The sequence below is a fragment of the Opisthocomus hoazin genome, chromosome 7 (genome assembly GCF_030867145.1).
Source record: "Opisthocomus hoazin isolate bOpiHoa1 chromosome 7, bOpiHoa1.hap1, whole genome shotgun sequence".
Lineage (NCBI taxonomy): Eukaryota > Metazoa > Chordata > Aves > Opisthocomiformes > Opisthocomidae > Opisthocomus > Opisthocomus hoazin.
Genome location: NC_134420.1, coordinates 22617461 through 22639154, shown reverse-complemented (window position 1 = coordinate 22639154; position 21694 = coordinate 22617461). Strand labels below are relative to the sequence as shown.

Sequence of the window (21694 nt, the reverse complement as noted above, 5' to 3'; positions counted from 1 at the left end):
AAACAAACCAAGAAGAACACCAGCAGCAATATTCTGTTACTCATGATAATGCTGTCTGGAGAGCATTTCAGAAACAAAGTTTAAGGTTCTACTATTTGCTGGAAAGAGCTGAATTTTGACAATCTCTTTTCTGACACTACAAGCTTGTCTGTGCCAAGTGATTGCACTACTAAACCAGCCACCTAGAACATACAGCCTTTGATTTAGTTGTCAAATACGTATATTCTCCTAGGTATACCAGAGTATTTTAAGTCATGACCACACATTCACACAATTCAGGCCTAGTCATTACTGTAAGCACTTAACCTATTACACAGTCCCACTTTCTTACAGTATCAAAGATACACCTGCCAGATATTCAATACTCATCAACAGCATTTATAATTTACAGACAAAACAGTACTGGCATGATTTATTTATTGTACTATGAGCATCAGTATATATTAGAGACCAAGAAAACATGAGATCCAGGACAAAGGAAAAAAAAAAAAAAACCTGGACATTTAAAATTTTGCTCAGTATCAATCATGGAGAGCCTATAAATTATCTGCTGGAATGCTTTCAGCTCAAAAGCTTGGCTTCTACAATTACAGAACACTGAAGAATATAATATGTTCCGGATCCCAAAAGCCATATACCTAAGGTTAAATTGTAAAAGACCTGAAAAGACATTAGGTAACATTTATAAACTTGTTTTCTTCTGAGACAGATTGATCTTATCTCCAAGACTCAGGGCCATTCCCTGTAAGGAAAAGAAAGACAACATTCATGACACACATACTTCAAACTAACTTTATGAACACTAAAACGGAAATTCTATATACAGAAACCTATTAAGTTAGTGGCATGGAAATTAAGTATCTCTAACTGTTCGTTTATATACATTATATTGCATGCCTTCTTAACACTAGGTAAAGGCTAGATCTACACACTATTGAAATAATCACACTTAAATTTGAGCTAGCAAGTGCTAAATGTGTTATCAATACAAAAGGTAGAAAAATAAGTAAGCCTTTTGATGTCCCACCAGTTGAAAGTATGCTGCCACTGAAGAAATTACAACTGTCAGTCCAGCTACTGAAATTCAGCTGTTGCAAGTCTCGGTGCTGATACTAGCACTCAATGTGATAAAGCTATAGAAAATAATTTTATTACAGAACTATACTAATATTGCATAGGAACTTAAAAAATCTCAAAAGAAACCACACAAATAAATCTATCTCATCAACAACAGAATGATCTCAAGATGAAACTAAGCTGGCATATATAATTGAATGCAGTCTTATGTAAAAATGCCACTGAAAACATATCAGAAACATTAATTTAAACCACTCTGAAGTCTTTACAGTGACATCGCATACACTAAATGGTTTTAGGTGATGAATGTGAAAATTGTCAGGCAGTTCTTTATTGTATGCTGTTTAAAATACTTTTACTGGTACACTAGCTGTTTTGTTATCGAACAGTTCCAAATTTTGGACTTTTTAGTCAGCAGATAGAAGTTCTAAAATCCAGAGCAGACTCATCAATGTACCTTTACAAAATAATTCTACTAAAAGACTTTGGATTCTGTAAAAAGAACCAGTGACCAGCAATTACATGCATGAAATTTCCTTGTTACATGAAATTGAAATGTATAATTCAGTAGGAAACAGATCATGGAACCTTGGGAAGCATTTGCTCTTTATCTAAAAGCAAATCAAGTATACTATCCTATTTGCTGTGCAATGGATAAAATAAGAAAAACTTGGCTCAAAGGCCTATTTTATGATAACGCACTGGTGGAGATGTACAGTGTGCTTTCAGGGTAGGATTACACCCAACTAAAGACCCACTCTTTCCTCATAAAATGTGTATCAGATAGTTTTTTAGAACTAAGGCTGAAGTTTCTATATTCATGTTCCCTAACATTTTTCCCATTTACCTAATAATAGAAACTAATTAACAGGAAAATTTTGCAAGTTTTTTTAGAGTGCTCAGTACATGTTCTTGAAAGTGACATGGAGAAACAGTGCTCAAATAGAAGCCACGTTACCTGACTCTTTGCACGGATTCGTATGTGACCAGTGACAGGTGCCTCTGGTCCAAGATGAATTGGCTTTTCAATGCTGACATTTGCAAGTGCATCTTCTCCAAATATGGAACGCGCATAAAGATTGGCTGCCATAAAGCCACAATAACCAGAAAGTGCCTACAGAAAGCACATTTGAACTCTTTAGAAAGGCCAAACCCCTTTAAATACTTTTTAATTCATCCTATGTATAGCGAGGCAGAGATCAGTATTTAATATTTAAATTTCCTTCTCTGCACACAACATGTTATATATTGTGAGAATCATGCAATGTGAAACAGTGGTACCCTTTTTCTAAAACTAATACTGAAAGATATGCAACCTACAATATTCATCAAAACAAGGCAGGATTCCCTTTTATAGTCTGATTTAATGAACAGCAAATTGGTAAAGCAGCTAAATAGCAGCAATAGCCAAAATAGGTACAATAGCTACTATACACACATAAAATAGTTATTAGCTAGTGTATCTTAAAAGCAAATAGCTATCGCGTACATACATACAAATTTTGCTTTATAACAAAAAGGGAAAATTGGCAAAAGAAAGGTAAATTTTGACAGAGAAGGAAGGAACATAGAGCTACAAAAAAACCCCTATATAAAAACAGATGGTTCCATCAAATCTATACTACAACTTAGCTACTACAAAAATTAAAACAGACATTCTGATTTTCTAGCTGGGCAAGAAACAGCTAAACTGACTGAGACACATAAAATTTTGGTAACATTACCTTGCTTTTACTCATTTCAGAATACTCATTTCAAAAACTTCGAAGCATATGTACTATTTCATATTGCAAACAAGCGTCTCTAATAATATTTGTAACAAATGCTAAACAAATTAAACAAAGCACACAAGCTAAAAGGGTGTCTAGAAGTCTTCAAGCAAATAGCTCACCTTCTCTGGAGTCAGGCATTTCATATTGGTTGACTTCAGTATGTGCTGTAAGTATTCATTTAGATCAATGATATTGGTATTCACTGTAACCTTCAAGGGAAAAAAATGGCAATTACTTTAATTAGCATCTCAGGCATTTCTGAAACCATCTCTTCTTCAGGGCTCTATAAAGCAGATTACCGCTACATTTTTCCTTGAGGAACACCACATTTAGTAAACTAGCCCAAAATAACATGATGTGGTGACTTTAATACAAAGGCTTCACCTCCTACCATCCACTTGTTAAAGGGTGGGAATTCCATGCGGTGACCATGATTCCTAAAACATATTAGGTGAATATGATACTCCGTTGATCATGTAGACTTTTTACAGCAAATAGTATACTTCTTGTCTGAATATAGTTGACTATTGCCAACACAAGAAAAAAAAAAATGTTATCTAGTCCAAAAGCGTGCTTTCAACCAATGATAAAATCCCTTTCGTACTTCCCTTCTATCAACAAAGCTCTCTGGGCTGCGTTAGTTTCCTCATACCGAGTACTGTGGGTCTTGTATGAACTGCTTTTTAACACATCTTTTAGGAATAGTTTACAAATTGCTAAGGCTTCACATATTATGGATTAAAATTTATAGTTTACAGGTCCCCTCTGAGGAAACTTCAATCCACTTTCAAGTGAATACACAAATAGATGGACCAAACAAGGCTACAGTTTGTGTAGAATATCTCCCATCCAGTTTTAATGTTTCTACTCTGTTTTTAAATTATGTTGCTCTGTTGCATGAGATTATCTCCCTTAAACCCTTTTTTAATGGGTCTGTAACTAACAGTTTGGGCACCTTCTAATATTAAGTGTACCCACCATTTTGTTGCTCTTGCGCAGCAGCCATAACCACTCTGTATGCTACAGCTGCATTGCCAAGTAACAAAGTGAAAGATGTCCCTGCCCACGGCGGCGGGGGTGGTGGACTAAATGATCTTTAAAAAGTCCCTTACAACCACACACATTCTTACATTTAAAAAACAAAACAAAACAAAAACCAACAAAAAAACCCCGACAACGTAATTCAGAACTGGAGAGGCTAAGCAGTACGACTTACTCCGCAGTCTCAGCGTAAACTGACACTTATTGCTATCTCACCTTTGAGCCGAAATACACAGTGATCACCAAGCAATTCGGACACCTTCCGTACAGGAGGTAAGGCTCAATGCCCACACCTCTTTCGTAAGAACAAAACTAGTTATTTGCATCACCAGGCTTGAAACAGGTGAGACAACAATAAGAGAATGAGTTACTTGAAGCCTACATCCAGTGCGGATGTTGAATGAGGTTTGTATCACAAGAACTGATGTAGAAACAAGAGACAGAATTATACCTCACCAACAAAAACCCCAAATAACACACAAAAAATAAAACTAACTTTGTTTTCCCACTCAAATTCTGCCCACATCTGTCTGAACTCCGCGTCCGTACAAGAAGCAGGCTGGATATAATCCATGATGTCAATGTGAATATCACTGAGAACCACACAGTTTCTGTCGCTGGCTGCTCCAGAGACATCATACACTGCAATATAAAACACAAACCACCTTAATGTTTAAAAATGTGAATCTGCACTAAATAAGAGTGCTCAGTTACCACGTGCCAGTTAACAACAGTCAACACTTGCTCAATCTCTTTGCTGACCTCTGTCCTCTTCAAGTGCTTCACCCACTTGCCACAGAACTTTAAGTGTACTGGTCTTTCAGGCAAGGCTGCCTAGCTCATTTCAAACTCAGAGACTCCAGTTCAAGTATCTTGCTGATAATCATTCTAAAGGTAGCATGTTTTACTATAATTTTAAGTAAAAGCGATATAAATTTTTATAAAATCATCACAAAGTACATGTAATTGTAGACTGTTAAATTTCCTCTTCTAGCATGAAGTGTTTTAATTATTTTTGAGCTCATTAAGCAGTTAAGAATTGCTACACATTGATGTTAATTTTGCACACTGAATTGTTTACTTACCAATATTACCAAAAATTATTCCATTTTCTGTTGAAGCAACTTTGACATTAGCTTTAATGTTTGCAAAATCATGTGGAGCAAGTGTCAGAGGAGATGGTTTTTCCACAAGTTTCAAGTCACCTGTGTAAAGAAATTGGGAGATGGGAATCCAGGAAAATTACCACTACACAATGAGTTTAGCTTTTGGAATAACATTTTTTATTTTCTTGTCATTAAATTCTAATGTCTATAGAGTTACACTAAACACCAGCATAAAGGCATTAGTTGATCTGGATTTCTTTTTTGTTTGATTAGGTTTTTTTACCATTTGCTACCTGTAAGACAAAATAACTTACACTACAATAAAATCTCAGTTAAAATATTAGTGTGCGCACCCAAATCCTACCGAAAACAAATATAAGAACTGACTTAAATGGGCTTAGGATGGAGTCTAGTATTAAATTTTTCATTATCAGGAAATGGTTAATTTTACCTTCTGTTTTAATCACTGACAACACTGTAATAGTTAATCCTACCACCAATCATCACAAAAACAAAGTTCAACATCCAGTATTACATGCACTAAGCTGTTTTTAAACAGGTCAAAGTATCACTTCGATTATAAATATAACTGCTCCCGGGAAACAGTAAGAGCTGTATTTTTCCTAATCCTTTAGCAACCAATTGTAAAAGACTCCTTCGTTCTATCAAACTGTGCAATTTGAGAACATAGCATGAACAGCATCAGCTCTACACACAAGAATGATGCATCAAGTCATTTTTTGTAACATATCTGAAGACACCAACCGGAAAATACAGAATTCCGCTTTACTGAGCTGATGAATAGCAAAATACACAAAAATCTATTACGTAATATAATTGTTTTACTTACCTCCACTATTAGTCTGATCAAATGGTTTACAAAAGATTAGGAGGAAGGTTACTCCCTTCAGTCATATTTACATCTATTAAAAGTATGTAACATGAATTCTCCTAGTATGTTGTAAAAATATTTCAACCCCTGACTGCCAAAACAGAAGACAACTAATAGAATCATAGAATCATAGGAAGTTTTGGGTTGGAAGGGACCCCTAGAGGTCATCTAGTCCAAGCCCCCGCAGCGAGCAGGGACACCGCTAACTAGATCAGGTGGCTCAGAGCCCTGTCCAACCTGGTCTTGAATGTTTCCAGGGATGGGGCCTCCACTACCTCTCTGGGCAACCCGTTCCAGTGTTTCACCACCCTCATTGTAAAGAATTTCTTCCTTATATCCAGCCTAAACCTACCCTGTTTTAGTTTAAAACCATTACCCCTCGTCCTGTCACTGTTGTCTCTACTAAAAAGATTGTCCCCATCTTTCCTATAGGCTCCCTTTAAGTACTGAAAGGCTGCAATCAGGTCTCCCCGCAGCCTTCTCTTCTCCAGGCTGAACAAGCCCAACTCTCTCAGCCTGTCCTCACAGGAGAGGTGCTCCAGCCCTCGGATCATTTTTGTAGCCCTCCTTTGGACCCGCTCCAACAGTTCCATGTCCTTCTTGTGCTGAGGGCTCCAGAGCTGAACGCAGTACTCCAGGTGAGGTCTCACCAGAGCAGAGTAGAGGGGCAGAATCACCTCTCTCGACCTGCTGGCCACACTTCTTTTGATGCAGCCCAGGACACGGTTGGCCCTCTGGGCTGCCAGCGCACGTTGCCGGCTCATGTCCAGCCTTTCGTCTATCAGTACCCCCAAGTCCCTCTCAGCAGGGCTGCTCTCAATCCTTTCATCCCCCAGCCTGTATTGATACCAGGGATTACCCTGACCCAGCTGTAGGACCTTGCACTTGGCCTTGTTGAACCTCATGAGGTTCACACAGGCCCAACTCTCCAGCTTGTCCAGGTAAATAGGAAACTGGTTACTGTTCTCAGACTATCCGCTCCAGTGCCTCCCCTAAAAGAAGTTACTGAAGCCTCAGCATTTGTTCAAGGAAGCCTCTGGTACAGCTCTTGGTACAGGGAATGGTTTCAGCTGAGTAAACACAATATTTACGGACTTCAGGCTGAGTGCAAGCACCACCTAGGGCAGATACCTTTCTGTTGAATGACACTTGCTCCATACCAGTTTGGATTTTGTCCTCTTGCTCTTTGGTAACAGCACAATGGAGAACAAGTATATCAAAAAAACCTGACCAATATCTCAGAAAAAAAAGGAAAAGTGGAAACGGAATGCTATTTTTCTAGTGAAAAAAGCATGAAAAACTTCAAAATCTAACTCTGGTTTATATCGTCAGACAGTATTGTCAGTGCCAGTAGATACCACCTGTTGGAAAAAAAAAATTATTTTTGAAGACATTCAAATACATCCTATCAAAACAACAACTAGCTGGCATAAATTTCTGAGTACTTAGAAATGTTTCAGAAACTCTTTATAAGTGGGTGCCAATGCCCAGCACCCCACTGCTGCTCAACAGTTGCTTTGTTTCCACCAGTACTCCTCACCTAGTGTGGCTAGTTCCAGTGTGCAGTTCTGCAGAGTATCACTGGTCTGGTTGACCACAAGGACATCCAACACAATGTCGTACTGATTGACGTGGACATACGCTTCTGCATAGACAGGGTCTGAGAAACCTGTCAGTTGAGTAACCTGATAAAGAACAGAGTTTAAGGTATTTTTCGTCTCATAAACCCGTTTAAAACATGGAATCATGTCAAACAATGTCAACAAAATAAGAATAAAGTACAATTAATTCCATTGTTCTTTAATATCAGCCTCCAAATCAAGCAGGTGTGCACAGAGCTTTTACCAATTTCACAGAACTAACCAGTAAGAAGAAAAAAAAAAATTGGAAAAAAATACTGCAAACAATCACCACAAGTTCTGTCTAGAAAATAGTATCTAAAGAAACTATGCACAAACTGTAGATTTCCTAAACATCACAAGTATTCCAAAACATATTTCCTCGATATAGCTAAACACACAGTGACTGTGCGTATTACTAATACAAATAAATTTTAAGCGCATCCTTCCTTCACATGTCCTGTTGTATACACACCACAATTATAAAACCTTTCCAGATGAAATTATTCTGAACTGAATTTACATAAGTTCCTGAAACAGGGACTGTTAATGCCATTTATTTTTAAAAAGATCAGCAGGACAAAGAAATTCTGACTTAAAATGAAAAGGTAACTTTAAACAGTAAAAACAATTCACCCAGAATTTTAAAGAATAAAACCCTGGTTTTTTTATTCTAACTAATGAACGAATCAGGAGATTTGTTCTCTTTGGACCTTCTCTGCAGGTCCTGGTAACCAGCAGCAAAAAAAAGGTATAACGAGTGAAACAAGGATGTACCGCACTTGGCAATAGGATATGGCATCCAAAGAAAGAAAGGGGTTCTTAATCACTTGTGACATCCCTGCTCTCTTTCCTGCAAACCTTATTGGGCTCTTCAGACCAGCAAACAATCTTAATTTCTCCATATCTCACCAGCTCAGCACTCTCCAAGTCTCCTCCTTATTCTTTGCTCCCCAAATGAAGCAGGTAACAGCTTTAAGCACAGGGGTTTTTCTCTTTCTCCCGATTCTAACCAGGAAATACCTGGGTCTTTCCAATCAAGCAGCATAGTCTGGTTCATCAGTTCCAGCCTGCAATTCCCAAAGCTAATCCTGTGCGTAAGCAGCACAAAGTGTAGACTTTCACATTACCTTATTAAGTTTGGATGCAAGAGGGTCAGCAGCCTCTTTCCTCTGTGTGTTTCCCATTGCTGCAAGAAGGCTAAGCTGAAACTGGTCTTCTTTTGAGCTCATTTCATTTTTAGCAGTAAGTTGCATGAAGGAAATGGGATCGTCTGGCTGAACCGTCACATTCCTCTTCTCAGATTCTTTCTGCAGGCAAGAGAAATATTCAAGAACTCACCAGGAATTCCACTCCTTAGTGCAGAGACACAGTCAAGTAATGGCTGACTTACACATAGTTACACGGTGACATTTCTAGGACGTGGTCGGATGTGAACAGCCGTAAAAAATTCCAAGCGTTTATGGTTACACGCTTATAACAGCTCACCTTCTGGGAAAGTTTCTCCTCTTCTAGCTTGGCTGACAGCATATGAGAGAGGGACTGCCTGCATTCTTTGTTGAAAATATCATTCATGAGAGGAGAGCATTCTGACAAAACTTTCAGACACAAGGAAATACGATCCACATCATCATCTGTAATCGGCTTCTTAGGAAGAGAGGACTTTCCCAAATGGAGAATAGTGGCCATCAGCAGCATAGCTTCGGCAATAAAGGACTGAGAAAGAGGGCAAAGGAAAGGGAATGGAAGGAGGTTACTGCATTTTACATCGCTTTACAGAAACGTTTATTTCTGACTTATTTACTACAAGGCACACATTAATCAAATCATAAACTCTCTGAACACATTACTTATGTTGTAGTACCCGTTATCTAGACACCAAACAGCATTATCTAGCAACTGTCTAGATAGTCTGGCTGGAAAGCAGTAGGCCCTGTTAGTGACCCAAATAATCATTACTGTCTAATCACGTAACCAGCACTTCACTTTGGACTTAACCCATTCTGGATCTGTTTAAATGAAAGGAGGCAACAACCAGGTTTTCCTTGCAACTGCAGTGAAAACACAGTAGATGACTTACATTTTGTTTCTTCTTTTCCTGAACTAGTGACACATATCGTAAAGCAATCTTAGTTAAAGTTGTAGCGAGGGAAGCTGCAACAAAGAAATCGCCATCAAGCAGGAATCCTCGTAACGGAGGTCTGCAAAGAAAAATGATAATCAGAAAAATAGTTTTAGACAACTCTCTTTAGCCTATTTACTTCATACCTTAACATCCATACCATATAAACAAAACAAACTTGAAAGGTCTCAGAAGTTTTGGGGTTTTTTTTCCCTCTAGAAGTAATTTTCCAGATACAGACATATTCACCAGTCACACAGCCATTTCCACACAGAATAGGGAGTGAAAAGTGTAATGTATAATACTTTCATTGTAGTTCTGAGATGATAATGACTAGTCAAGATGAAGTATCCCATCTGCAGTAATTAAGGAGATACAGCAACTGTTCTAGCTACCAATGAAATAAACTATAGCAAGTATTAAATAGTGCAAGGTGATATTAAAGTAAAACTTTTTTTTTCTTAAATGCAACATGTCTGTATCCAATTAAAACTGTGAGAAGACTTTATGTATAACTTACAAAGAATCAACTAGAATTTAGGATAACATAATTAATAATGTCCTTTCTGATATGCAGTAAGCTTTGATTATGAATGCTAAGAAATTAGGCAACCTCCCATCAGACACCATCTACTTGGGATAATACTTCAAACCAGGAAATTGTCTCAAACACTAAATCTGTATGAGAGAGAATACCACTTAGAAAAAAACAAGTCACTCCTGGCCTAGTGTGAAATTTTAAATACCTGTCTTCTTCCTTTTTAGCAGGTCGAGAGCTACTGAGAGCACTCTGTGTTGCATAAGTGCCCATTTCTGTCACCAGTTTTTGGGCTGGACCCACAGATACCTCTTCTTCAGGTTTTAGCTCACCAGCTTCTTTCTTGATTTCAGATTCTACTATTGGGATCTAGAAACAAACAGGAAACAATTGTTACAATTAATATAAAAAAGCTATTATTTGTTCTGCAGAAGGCTTTAATAAAAATTATCTGCATTGTCAATGTTTTATAAGCTAAAGGTCAGTTACAGTGCAACAGTTTTGAGACAATTCGAGGAGACAGACAGATGTTGAAATAAATACAGAAGCCTCCTACCCATACATAAAGTTCACTTCGCACAGATTGTCTTAGATCCCTCTCAGAACAACCCAGACTTAAAGCACTCTTCCTTTGTTGGTGGATATAATTAAATTGTATCTTAAAGCTGCCATAATTTCCTGAAATAAGGAATTTCTCATTTCCCCTCTTAACAGATATCACTTATTCTCAGTATATGCTAGCTTCAAGCATGCTGCTTAAAAAAACCCCTAGCAACAAATGCAAAACCCTAACTAGTTTTTAATTCAGATTTCTTATGCACATACCACAAGTGCTCAAAACCCTGTTGCATCTTTCCTGATTTTTTTAAAATATCTTTTTTTTAGGAAACACACTGCATAATAGTAAGTAAAACCACAAAGAGCTAGCCTAACAATGTAAACACACCTCTCCAAGTGATCTGCGAACTTCTGTCATTACACTTTGTATATCTTCCTTTGTGCTGCAATACTCTCCAAGGATCCATAAAGCTCCTCGATAAATCCTAAGACAAGAACAGTAATTTAACCCACGCTTTCACAATATACTCAAATTAGCATCAAGGGAAGCTATTTACGGTCAGGTGGTAAAGGCCAGCCTTGACAAATTCAAGAGGATGCGACTGACAGATATCAACAATAGGATTCAGAGTTTCCTGTGTATTGGAAGAACAGCAGAGCGGTGTCCTGATACCCAGAAGCTCTCACATGACTTCACCTTCACAGATCCATCAGAAAACCAAGTTTTTAGAGCCTGAAAGCTACTAAAGCAGCTTTGCAGATTGCAAAGCCCAGTCTGTGTTACACTGGCTTTTCTAATAAATGTACAGTTCTTCCAGTGCCTACAAGCGCAAATTCCTGCTGCAATAATCCCACAGTAAGTCTATTTTTAACAAATACATCACTTTATAATTGGACTTCATCAACAATGCTACCCTCTAGCAAGTGGAAATACAATTATCAACTGCATCACAAAAACAAAATTTGAATTTATTTTCTTCATTCAAGGCAACAAGCACCCAACATATCTTTTGTACCGGCAGGCAAGAAGGAAGCTCTATCTACAAATCAGGTACCCCCAAAACATCTCAGCTTCAGTTATTCTTCTGTGTGGGTTGCAAGGATTTTGGTACATATTTAACGACAATATACATTCAATGCAACTGAGCCAGAGGCTGCTCCAATGTCTGGTTGGTATCATATTTTGGACTTACTTGACAGATTTAATAGCGTGAAAGACTTCAAGCATCTTCTCAACAATAAGAGGTCTGAGGTTATCAAATCGCTGGATGGCTTCCCGTACAAACTCCAAGACATCAGCAGCTGCCGCTTCATTATTATCACTGAGGAACTCCATCAGCTAGCACAAAAGAGTGAACACGAGCACAAACAGCAGCACAGCTAAGTTTGTACAATAGTATTCTCCCTCTACACTCAGAAAAACAAAACGGCATATATGTGTGTGTATGTATATATCTCCTGTTAAATGAAGCTGAAGTCAAACAACCTTAAGTACATTCCAGTTGATTACCAATTATCATAATCCAAAATTGTCTTTCTAACGACACAAATCACTGCACTTTTAAGTGAAGCTACTCTTCAGCTCATGTTCTTATTAAAGTCTCAGAAGACAAGTAACTACAGCATCAAAAGTCCTATATTTCCTCAGGGATTAAAAATAGTATTGCTTTGCGCGAGGCCACTATTAGAAACACCTCAGCTTCAGTTATTGTCCATGTTTTGGGTATAACTAGAACATATTTAATGATAATACAATTAAACATTTGCATACCACTGGAATAACATTTGCAGCCATATCTGGAAACCGAACACTACAGGAATGCAATGTACGAACAAGCAGCTGTCTATACTTGTCTGTATCTTCATGCTCTGTCACATTATTAGTTTTAATCACTTCCTTCTTCAGAACAATCACAAGCTGCAGAAAAGATCAAATAAAAATAAAGAAAGTCACATTTTTTTCCAAAGAATAAAAAACAGTGTAATGAAACGAAAGTAATACATATTTTACCTCCTCCACATTTCTTGAAGAGACAAGATCCAGAGCTAGTTGAAGGGTTTTTTTGCGCACTTCTAGATCTGGGGTACTCAACACTCTGAGGATGTCCATAACTAGATCCTGAATCAATAACAAAACGTTAACTACTCTGTTGCTTTAAATTACTTCCTTTTCATACAATTCTGATTTTCAGTCCTCAATTATTTTCAAAGACTTTTTGGATACATAATATATAATATACTCACAAACAAGCAAGATATCCTAGGCATTAGGAACTTCACAGTGTTCACTTCATTGACATTCTGCATTTACATAAAAGTCTACCATGCAAGCGACATCATTCAGTCTTACAATCAAGACAGCATTTGCCATTCTTACTCCTTACACAGACAACAAAAGCAGCAAGTTGTAAATATAAAAGTCCATCCAATACGGTTTCAACAGAAGATCTAAATTTCAGAAGTACATTTTTCCATACATGACACCACCCAAAAGTTGTGTTTAGGAAAGAAAACCCTTCAATAAGCTTGCAAGAAAAGAGACAGTTCACATACCTGTAACACTCGTTCATGGGAGGGATGCTCCTTTAATTCAATCAACCGATCCAAAACAATCAGTTTCACGTTATTATCACTTTCTTTAATAATCAAATCTATGTAGCATTGGGCAGCTGCCTAAAATTAAAAGGATCAAAAACATTTTTTAAGAAATGAAGAGAAACTGGCAAAATTCTGAGAGAAATTCAGGAAAAGACACCTTCTGCGTGACAATTAAAGCAACTACTCAAAGAGTTGGCACAGAAATTAACCCAAGAACAGTCTCTAAAATTTTCTGGTCCACTGTAAACATTGATTCCACCACAGTGTTACAAAAAATACACAGGAAGGTTCACAATGGCATCAGCTTGCAATACACAGACTTGATTGCAAGTTCAGAGAAAGTCATAAAGAGATAAATTACCTGGCACGCTTTGGTCCAGCTCTTAAGTACAGAACTGGGCACAAAACCCAACTGAAAATAGCTGCCAGCGTTAGCCTGTCTAGATAGGGTTTAAATGACAGCTCCTATGAACAATTTTCCTACTCATCAAAAATGACTATGCTAAAGCAAGAAATGTTGGAATTAGCAGTCCTCCTGAGCTTTTCAAACTACTCCTACTTACAATCCTTTTACTCTAAATCTAGACTTGCATATCCTGTTTTTGAAATTTCCACACAAGTTCAAAATTTCTGTGTGATTTCAAATAACCTGCTGTACAAACATAAATCTAGGAATCCAAGGTCAACCAGTAATCAACGTAAATGTTCACTGCTTAGTGTTTCCACCCTGGTCCGAAAAGAGTAATACTTCTGAGTAAATTATACGCCATTCAATCTCTGCAAATCTTCAGCTTTAGTCTGCTTTGCTAAGAACGCCAAGATGACTGCAGGTTGGTACCAACTGCTGTACAACAGTCTGCACAGTATTCAAGCTTGTCCACTACCTAAGTGACATGACGTCCACTAGCTGCAGGTCTGAAAAACACAGTCTCAGTCTTTTTTTTGTGACCAACGTTAAGAGATATTTTGAGACAGCGTTCACATGTGAAGTGTTAAACAGTCTGTATTACTAAAGCTTTTGCTCTTTCAAACTATCAACCAACATACAGCATATAGTATTCATTCCAGTGCACTAAAACCTACTGAAACATCTGAAAACATCACTTTTCTACCTTGATTGCTGTTGGTGCGCTGGAGAGCGTAACTAGAGTACCCGCAGCTTCATACTTCACTGCGGGGCTCGATGACTGCAGTAAGTTGTAGATGCAGCGAATAAACCGAGCTCTCTCCGACGGATTCGCATGACAGACCTAGATAAGAACAATGCATAGTTGGCACATAAAGAACAAAGAAAACAGCAACTGTACAGCTTAACTGCTCCACTGTTTTACAACACAGACAAAATGAAGCAAAAGGTGACAACCTTTTCTGAGGATAAGAAGTGTCATTCGCAGTTGTAAAAATCCAATTACAAAAGCTATTAAAAAGTTATTATTGACAATTCTATGCAATGCTACAAGGTCTTAAAATCTCAGATCCAAAGGAAGGGCATAGCCTCTGCTAGCTTCTGTGCCCTGCTCATGTCTGTGAAGAACAGTCTGACAATACACAGCCCACATCACAGCAAACCATATTGCCCTATACTGTGCACACTGGAGCTGTTTATTGTTTCAAGAGACAAATCTTGTTCAGCTCTAGTAAACAATGACATGTTCCTGACGTGGACTAAATGCTACCTATAACGACCCTTCCAGCAACATTCTATTCCCTTTAAAGAGGAGTCTAACACAATTTAACATGTACTTTTCTTTTAAATGTGCCACAACATTTCCCTTTTACCTTATAAATGAGTTCAACAATAACCAACTGCAGTATGTCACCAAATGTCTGGACTTGGTCAATACAGGTACTCAAATAATCCAAAGCTCGGTCCTATACAAATAAAAGATAAATTATTCTGAGTTTGCTCACTCAGCTATATTTTAAATCAAAACACTTTGGAAAAACCAAAACACAAACCTCACATATTTAACCCTTCAACTTGAAATTGAAAACAATTTACAAAAACACTGTAAACCTGAAGAGCAAATAAATCCATTCTCTACAGACGGCAAAAAGAGAGACAAAAGAAATGGTAACCAGGCACAAAAGGCAATTGCAAATCATTGTAGAGCAAATAATACAAAACACTAAACAGAAACTGCCATTTCTTTCTCACATGACCACAAAAGCTATAAGACGGTAGGTAATGGAGCACTTCTCAGTCCGGTTAAGCTCACTTGGCAAAACTAATGACAGTTTTCAGCACCAACCTATGTCTTCAACAAACACAGCAATGCTCCTTTAAAATGAAGACGGCACTAAAGACCTACTTGAAGTCTTTCAGTCACCAAATATTCCACAAATAGGTTAATGCTACCATATATGTTTTTTAATGAATATAAATAGTTTATACTACCAACAAACTACTAGCTAGTGACCCAGAACATTCTGAAGTATTTAAACCAAACGAGTTCGATGACAAGTATCCTTACCTGATCTGCATGAATTAGCATCATAAATGCATTTCTTTTGCAGCTTGCATCTTTCTCATTCACCAAGAAATCATGGATCAATTCAGGAGCATCAGGTATAAGATGTTCGAAATTCCTTAAAAAAAAAAAATCATAATTAAAAGAACTACTGGTAAGGAGTAGAACCTAAGGCTTAAGTGCATATCCTAAAGACAAGCATCTACAAAAATTCAAAAAGCATAAAATGGTAATACATAGCTTTGGCATAGCTATCTGAAACTGTTAACAGACTCCAGGATTTTTAAAAAATTGTTTGTTACCACGACAGCTAAGACATTAGCCCATCGATAACTTCTGTGTAATAGTAACATTCAGCCACACTGCTGAAGTAACAGCTGCAATAATGTTTAGTGCATAACTGCAGCACATGAGGAATGTCTTGCTTCAAATAAATTTATATATGCATATTCCTACAAGGATTCTTCTATATTTACGGTGTGAACAATGATTACTATTAATGACGTTTAGTTGACTAAGAAAGGCATTTGCCCATACAGATTAACCTGCAATAAAAGGACCTCAGTCATACTTGAGAAAGCAGCAGCAATACATTTTGCTTTTCCAAAAAAGTCCAGTGGATAGAGGATTAAAAGCAAACAAACAAACAAAACCTCAAACACCACACCAGTGATTGATCAACGTTTATGAGATCTCACGAACTATGCAGATCACTAAAGCTAGCCTTGGTCTTTTGTATCCCCAACTTTAAATAGCTTCTGGCATTTACCTATAAATCGTGTAAATCGCGAGAACTGCATTTCTGCGCACGTAACTGTGGCGATGTTCTAGACATGCACGAATGGCTGGCATTAAAGGCTCCAACAGTTCTGCTTCTTTCAGCTTACAAAGAAAACGGAGGGTAGAGCCCCGGATAAATTCATTTGGGTGCTGAAGATCCTAAAATCAACCAGAAACATATTTGAAATGCCAGACTCTTCAACCTAATTGTTAAGCTCAGACGAATGCACTTGCTAGTCTTCTCCCACACTGAGCTCTCCCACGGTACAAGTTCCACAATGACACCTCACTGTCTTCTCGTTAAATACCTTCTTAAAACACTGCTGTTCCACCATATTTAAAAACGCTTATTTCTGTGCAGTCTTTGTAAGTTTTACTAATTACATTTTTCTGCACTGTATGCGATTTTTCTCTGGTTACTAGGGCTGTGAAAGCACACCCTGCAGGCATTCCTGCACACTGGATACTAACCTCTAGGGTATTATCAATTCATCTGCTTCTGACCCATTCCCAAAGAAGCTGAAGGACCTTATTAGCTTTGTGAAGGAGTGTCCCAAATAGACCACAACGAAGTTATTTCAAAAATAGTGTTCTTCTATGTACCTTGGCTTGTCCCAAGACATTACGAAGATGGTAACTAGGTCACCCCTTGTATTTGAGGCTCACTGACTTGGAAATCAAAAGCACTAAACTTTTGTTAAGTCATAACCATAAAAGAACACATAAAAATTCCTTGGTAGTAGGTCTGCTGGTTATCTAGAACTATCGAGCTCTGAAGCACTGAAACAAAACAGTCAGGAAGGAAATGCTGAGCATAAGCCATTTTTATATATATTAAATAACACAAAATGATTCACTTTCTATGAAGATCCAGTATAGGAACATTAGCAATGAAAGAAATAATGGGCTACCTTTCTGTACGCATCGCATACAAGGATCATTTCTTGCAAAAGCCTGCCATCTGGAGTGGTCTTTGGCACTATCTCCCAAAACACAAGCAGCAGTTTTTTGATAGTATGATCTTGGAGAGGCAGTACAAAACGTATAATGGTCATCAGAAGCCCAGGTAGTTTTTCACCATTCAGAATCATAATGATTACTTTCTTCAAGGCCTCTGTCTTCAACTTGACATCTCCTTTTTCTAGAGAGGATAGAAAAATCAAGAGAATAAATCACAGTAATTATGAAATCTGGAAGGCTAACATGTCGCAGTTAGTTTAACAGGAATACTGATCTTCAGTGTTAGAAGATACAGATCCCCTCTGAAGGAGTGCAATATCGCGTACCAATAAAATTCATACCCTTACTTATACTAGAAGTATAAGGAGGAAGCAAGAGATATTTAAAGAATAAGCACAGAGTTCAGACTTAATTCTAGGATCAACATATTGGAATTAACCGAGTTCAAATGCTTCAATTTAAACAGCCTTTTATATCAGGATATTACAATGCACTCTGATGTCATATGTATACTAAATACTAACACTGCCATTTCTGCCAGCAAGATACTGCAGTGCACTGAACAAGTGATAAGACAACCTGTTGCTTATCACTGCATTACTTAAATCTGTCTGAGCCCAAACAGATATTGCTTCAGACAGAAAGACAGAAATGGATTTCAAAGTTTTGCACAGACCAAGGGGAAAAAAAACAAAACCAAAACATGTAAGATACAGATCATGAAGTTTCTCAAAAAACAGCAAACAGAGGAATGTACATATTTCAAAAATCAACAGAACAAACATCCCATTGACTGGTTTGAGTTTATAAAATTTAAACAATATTCTAGGAAAGGCACAATAAGAGAATGCGACAATAATTCAGGTAGGATAGATTACCCTTCAACTCATTGTCTATTACTTGCCTAGGTCATTTTTTAAGCTGATTTCAGAAGGGGGTTCTGAATCCATCGGAACATTGATTAATGTGTAACACACATTCTCTGCAGCTGTCATGATTCTTGGTTACAAAAGTTTTCTCAATGGAAGAATTATTTTGACACAAATATCAGGCAACCTAAAAAACAAGCAAACAAAGCCATCTCAAAGTTAACACATTTTATTAATAAACAACACAAAAATGTTTTCATAACTGTCAGTGATTTGAAGGGATCGCTGGATTTCCTGAGAAGCCACATTCAAAAGCCTTCTCAATTTTCTGTTATGCTAAAACATTCCTGTGAGTACCAAAGAATGAAGAACATGAAATTTCCCAAAGAGAAAAAAAAAAAGTAAATTAAAGAAACCTTTCCAAAACTTAGGCACAGTCAGAGACAACAAAAGCGTATGGGCACCTGACTGCAGCTGAACAGATGCAGCAGCTTTTCCCTCATCTACTCATCCCCTGATCCTGTCTATACACTTCCCATTACCCTCCCTGCAGTCCTCTGCCCCTCCACGTGAACTAACCCAAGCTGCAAAATCAGCTGAAAAACTTCACTGAAAAAAACAAAGGGAAGAGTTTTTGACAGGTTTAACAAGTTGAATCAGCTTATGAAATAAGTTTTGAAGATGAGCACGAGCTCCAACAGACTAGAAACCAAGGACAGGAGAAAAGACAACATGGTGGAGAGGAAAGCAGGACTGCTCTTTTACCTGCCAAGGATCCTCACACCAGCTCAGCCCCACTGTCTAACTGCTCCGCTAGACACTAGCGAGGAAAGCAATTATCTTTCTGGTTAAAAGTATGAGAAAGCTACAGATCTATCACAGCTGCTGTGTGGCTGACATCTGAGAAAAGAAAATTAACGATTAAGCTCCGTCCTCATTCTCATGCTTTTCTCCTCCTTATATAATAGACATCTACAATCAAATCAAACCTTTTATTCCATTTCTTAAGTAACAAAAAATGCTCAAGTTTGAGCTTGCTCAGTTAACAGTATGATACCATATTGATAAGCACAGTAAAAAAATTGTTATTTACTCTTACATGAGCAATTTTGCATTTTCTACAGAAAATGTGTCAAAAAACTTACAGAAAACCTACTTTGTGCTTTTATTGCTATTAATTTTCTTGTAGTCTTAGACTGAGTTTAAGAAATCATTAAAATAAGGAAGATGCCTTTTTCCTTTAAATTACGATACTACACATCGGTCAAATATTGTGTAAAAGCACACACTTGTTTTATATAATTATTATTGGTAATTAATAAAAGAGCCAACAGAACTCAATAATATGATCCCTACCAAAGGTCATGATTTACACAAAAGATGAAAACACTAAACTCTTCCAACTCGGTGCTGTGCTTCCACTGCAGATCACATTTCCTCTAAGTCTGATGATCTTGAGCAGGGCTACATCTCCAAGACAGAGACCTTTTACTAACGTGCCAGTTCAAGAAATTATTGTCAGAGGACAGCAGCTCCTACCCTACATCACCTCTTATATCTGTGCAGACAACTTCTGAGATGCAAACCCTGTAAACTCTCCACTCCTACTTTATTTTTCAAGCACTAAGAAAAAATCCAACAGACCTACAAACACCCATTCCCAGCCCGGTTAAAAGCACTGCCCCACTCTGCTAGTTCAGAGGGAAGGTGGGACATGGAGTTGTAGCATTTGAATGAACAGCTGAGATGCTACACAAGTTGGTACTACGCCCAAAGTCCCTTTTCTCATCAAACAGACACCTAGAGAACCTCAGGCTGAACAGTGAGCAGGCAAGTTGTGCTAACTTGGGCTGTAGCCTCTTTCTACGCAAGAAAACAACACAATTAAAACAGTACACCAACTACTAAAAAAAAAAAAATCATTCGAATACATTTTAAAAAAGACCCCCTCCTTTCTGTCACGAATTCTGTATTTTCAAGGATCAGATCCTTCAAACGTGTAGTTTACAAATATCCACATAATGACTCCAGCTCATTTTTAGAAATACGACTGTTTTCTTGCCTCAGCAGCAGCTTTTTGTACGCTTTTTCCATACCCTAACCCAGAACTCCTGCCTCAAAGACCTGCAACTAGTGTCTTCATCTCCAATAACTAAACAGACCACAAAGTAGATCTGTGTGAAAAGTACACCTGGTATCTTTACTGATATAAAGATCCCAACTGCAGAAATTCTCTCAAAAAATCGCAGCCAAACAGGCCTCCAAAGCGCAAAAACGTGCAGTGTATTTTAGGCTCTAAAAAGCAGCAGTATAAAACAACTCTCCCAAAATGCACAGCTGGGAGACTCAGCAGGGAGAACCACCACCAAGCCTTCCTCCTTGAAAGGCACCAAGCTTTGAAATCACAGTTTAATCTTCCAGCGGATGCCCACAGACGCAGAAGTAGGTGCCGCTCTACTTCAGCAATGAGACTTCTGAGTACCTGCATAAGGACGTTGAAAGTTATACAGTTCACACAACACAGAAAGACAAAAAGCCAGGCCTGCTCTCCAGCTATATCCTTGGGGAGCCTCACGAACTGAGGCAGCTTACGAACCAAAACTCTTGAGAAAGCATCATTTCACTGACGCACGACCTAGAACGTATAACGTAAACACGTTTATGAAAAAAAACCGGGTAAATGTAATACCCTGTTTAGGGACATTTCTCAGTTCTCCAGGTGATTACTTTTTGCTCAAAATGCCTGATGCATTTAGCTACGAGTTAAAACACACAGGTGCCGCCGTTGCCCCACAGCCATTCAGACCTCCCACACCGCGACACCTCGCCGGGAGGCCGCGCCACGAAGGCGCCCAGCCACGCCTAACCCCCCCGCAGGCCCACGGCCCCGTTAGCGGGCAGGGGACTCCGCTGAGGGAGTCACCAGGAAGCCGTCGGCGCGGCCGTAAGGCCTCGGGCCTACGCGCCCCGCCGAGGCGGTGGCCCCGCCGCGGCCTCCACGGCCCCGCGCGCCCCCCAGCCCCGGCGAAGCCGCTGCTCCCCAGGCGCAAGGCTCCGTACCCGGTGGCGCGGCCGTCCGGTCCGGTCGAATCGAGCCGGGTACGGATCTCCAGCCGCGGCGATCCCGCTCCGGCAATGGCTGACGTGGAGCCGCTCCCTCCTCTGGCCACATCGATAGTACGGCGGCCTGAGCGGGACACGCCTCTCGCCCGCACGGCAACGCGAAAGGGGCGGGGCCCGCCCCTTTCGCGTTGCCGTGCGGGCTGGGGGAAAAGCGCGCGCCGGACCGCC

General features: G+C 38.8%; 1 protein-coding gene across 2 annotated transcripts; it reads right to left on the bottom strand.

The window, feature by feature from the left end:
* Positions 1-400: 400 nt before the first annotated feature.
* Positions 401-21602, bottom strand: COPB1 (coat protein complex I subunit beta 1). Of its 2 annotated transcripts, XM_075425825.1 has the most exons (22): positions 21464-21602; positions 18439-18590; positions 17486-17715; positions 16564-16733; positions 15798-15912; positions 15103-15195; positions 14436-14573; positions 13279-13398; positions 12737-12844; positions 12497-12643; positions 11919-12064; positions 11114-11210; positions 10376-10536; positions 9588-9708; positions 8996-9223; positions 8638-8817; positions 7429-7573; positions 4976-5095; positions 4387-4532; positions 2969-3058; positions 2036-2191; positions 401-742 (listed from the first exon to the last, which is right to left on the bottom strand). In XM_075425825.1, exons 2-22 carry the CDS (start codon positions 18527-18529, stop codon positions 683-685), a joined length of 2862 nt encoding a protein of 953 aa, XP_075281940.1. In that variant the 5' UTR covers positions 18530-18590; positions 21464-21602; the 3' UTR covers positions 401-682. The 2 variants fall into 2 exon arrangements, with proteins under 2 accessions (XP_075281940.1, XP_075281941.1); XM_075425826.1 differs by lacking the exons at positions 401-742; positions 2036-2191; positions 2969-3058; positions 4387-4532; positions 4976-5095 and adding an exon at positions 5112-7249.
* Between the last annotated feature and the right edge of the window lie 92 nt (positions 21603-21694).

Excerpts from the sequence above, each read along its gene's own strand:
- COPB1 (XM_075425825.1), bottom strand. The coding sequence starts at position 18,529 with ATGACAGCTGCAGAGAATGTGTGTTACACATTAATCAATGTTCCGATG. Across the intron at positions 8,818-8,995 it reads AGGAGAAACTTTCCCAGAAG|AAAGAATCTGAGAAGAGGAA; the intron begins GTGAGCTGTTAT and ends TCTTGCCTGCAG. Across the intron at positions 3,059-4,386 it reads AATTTGAGTGGGAAAACAAA|GTTACAGTGAATACCAATAT; the intron begins GTTAGTTTTATT and ends TTTCCCTTGAAG.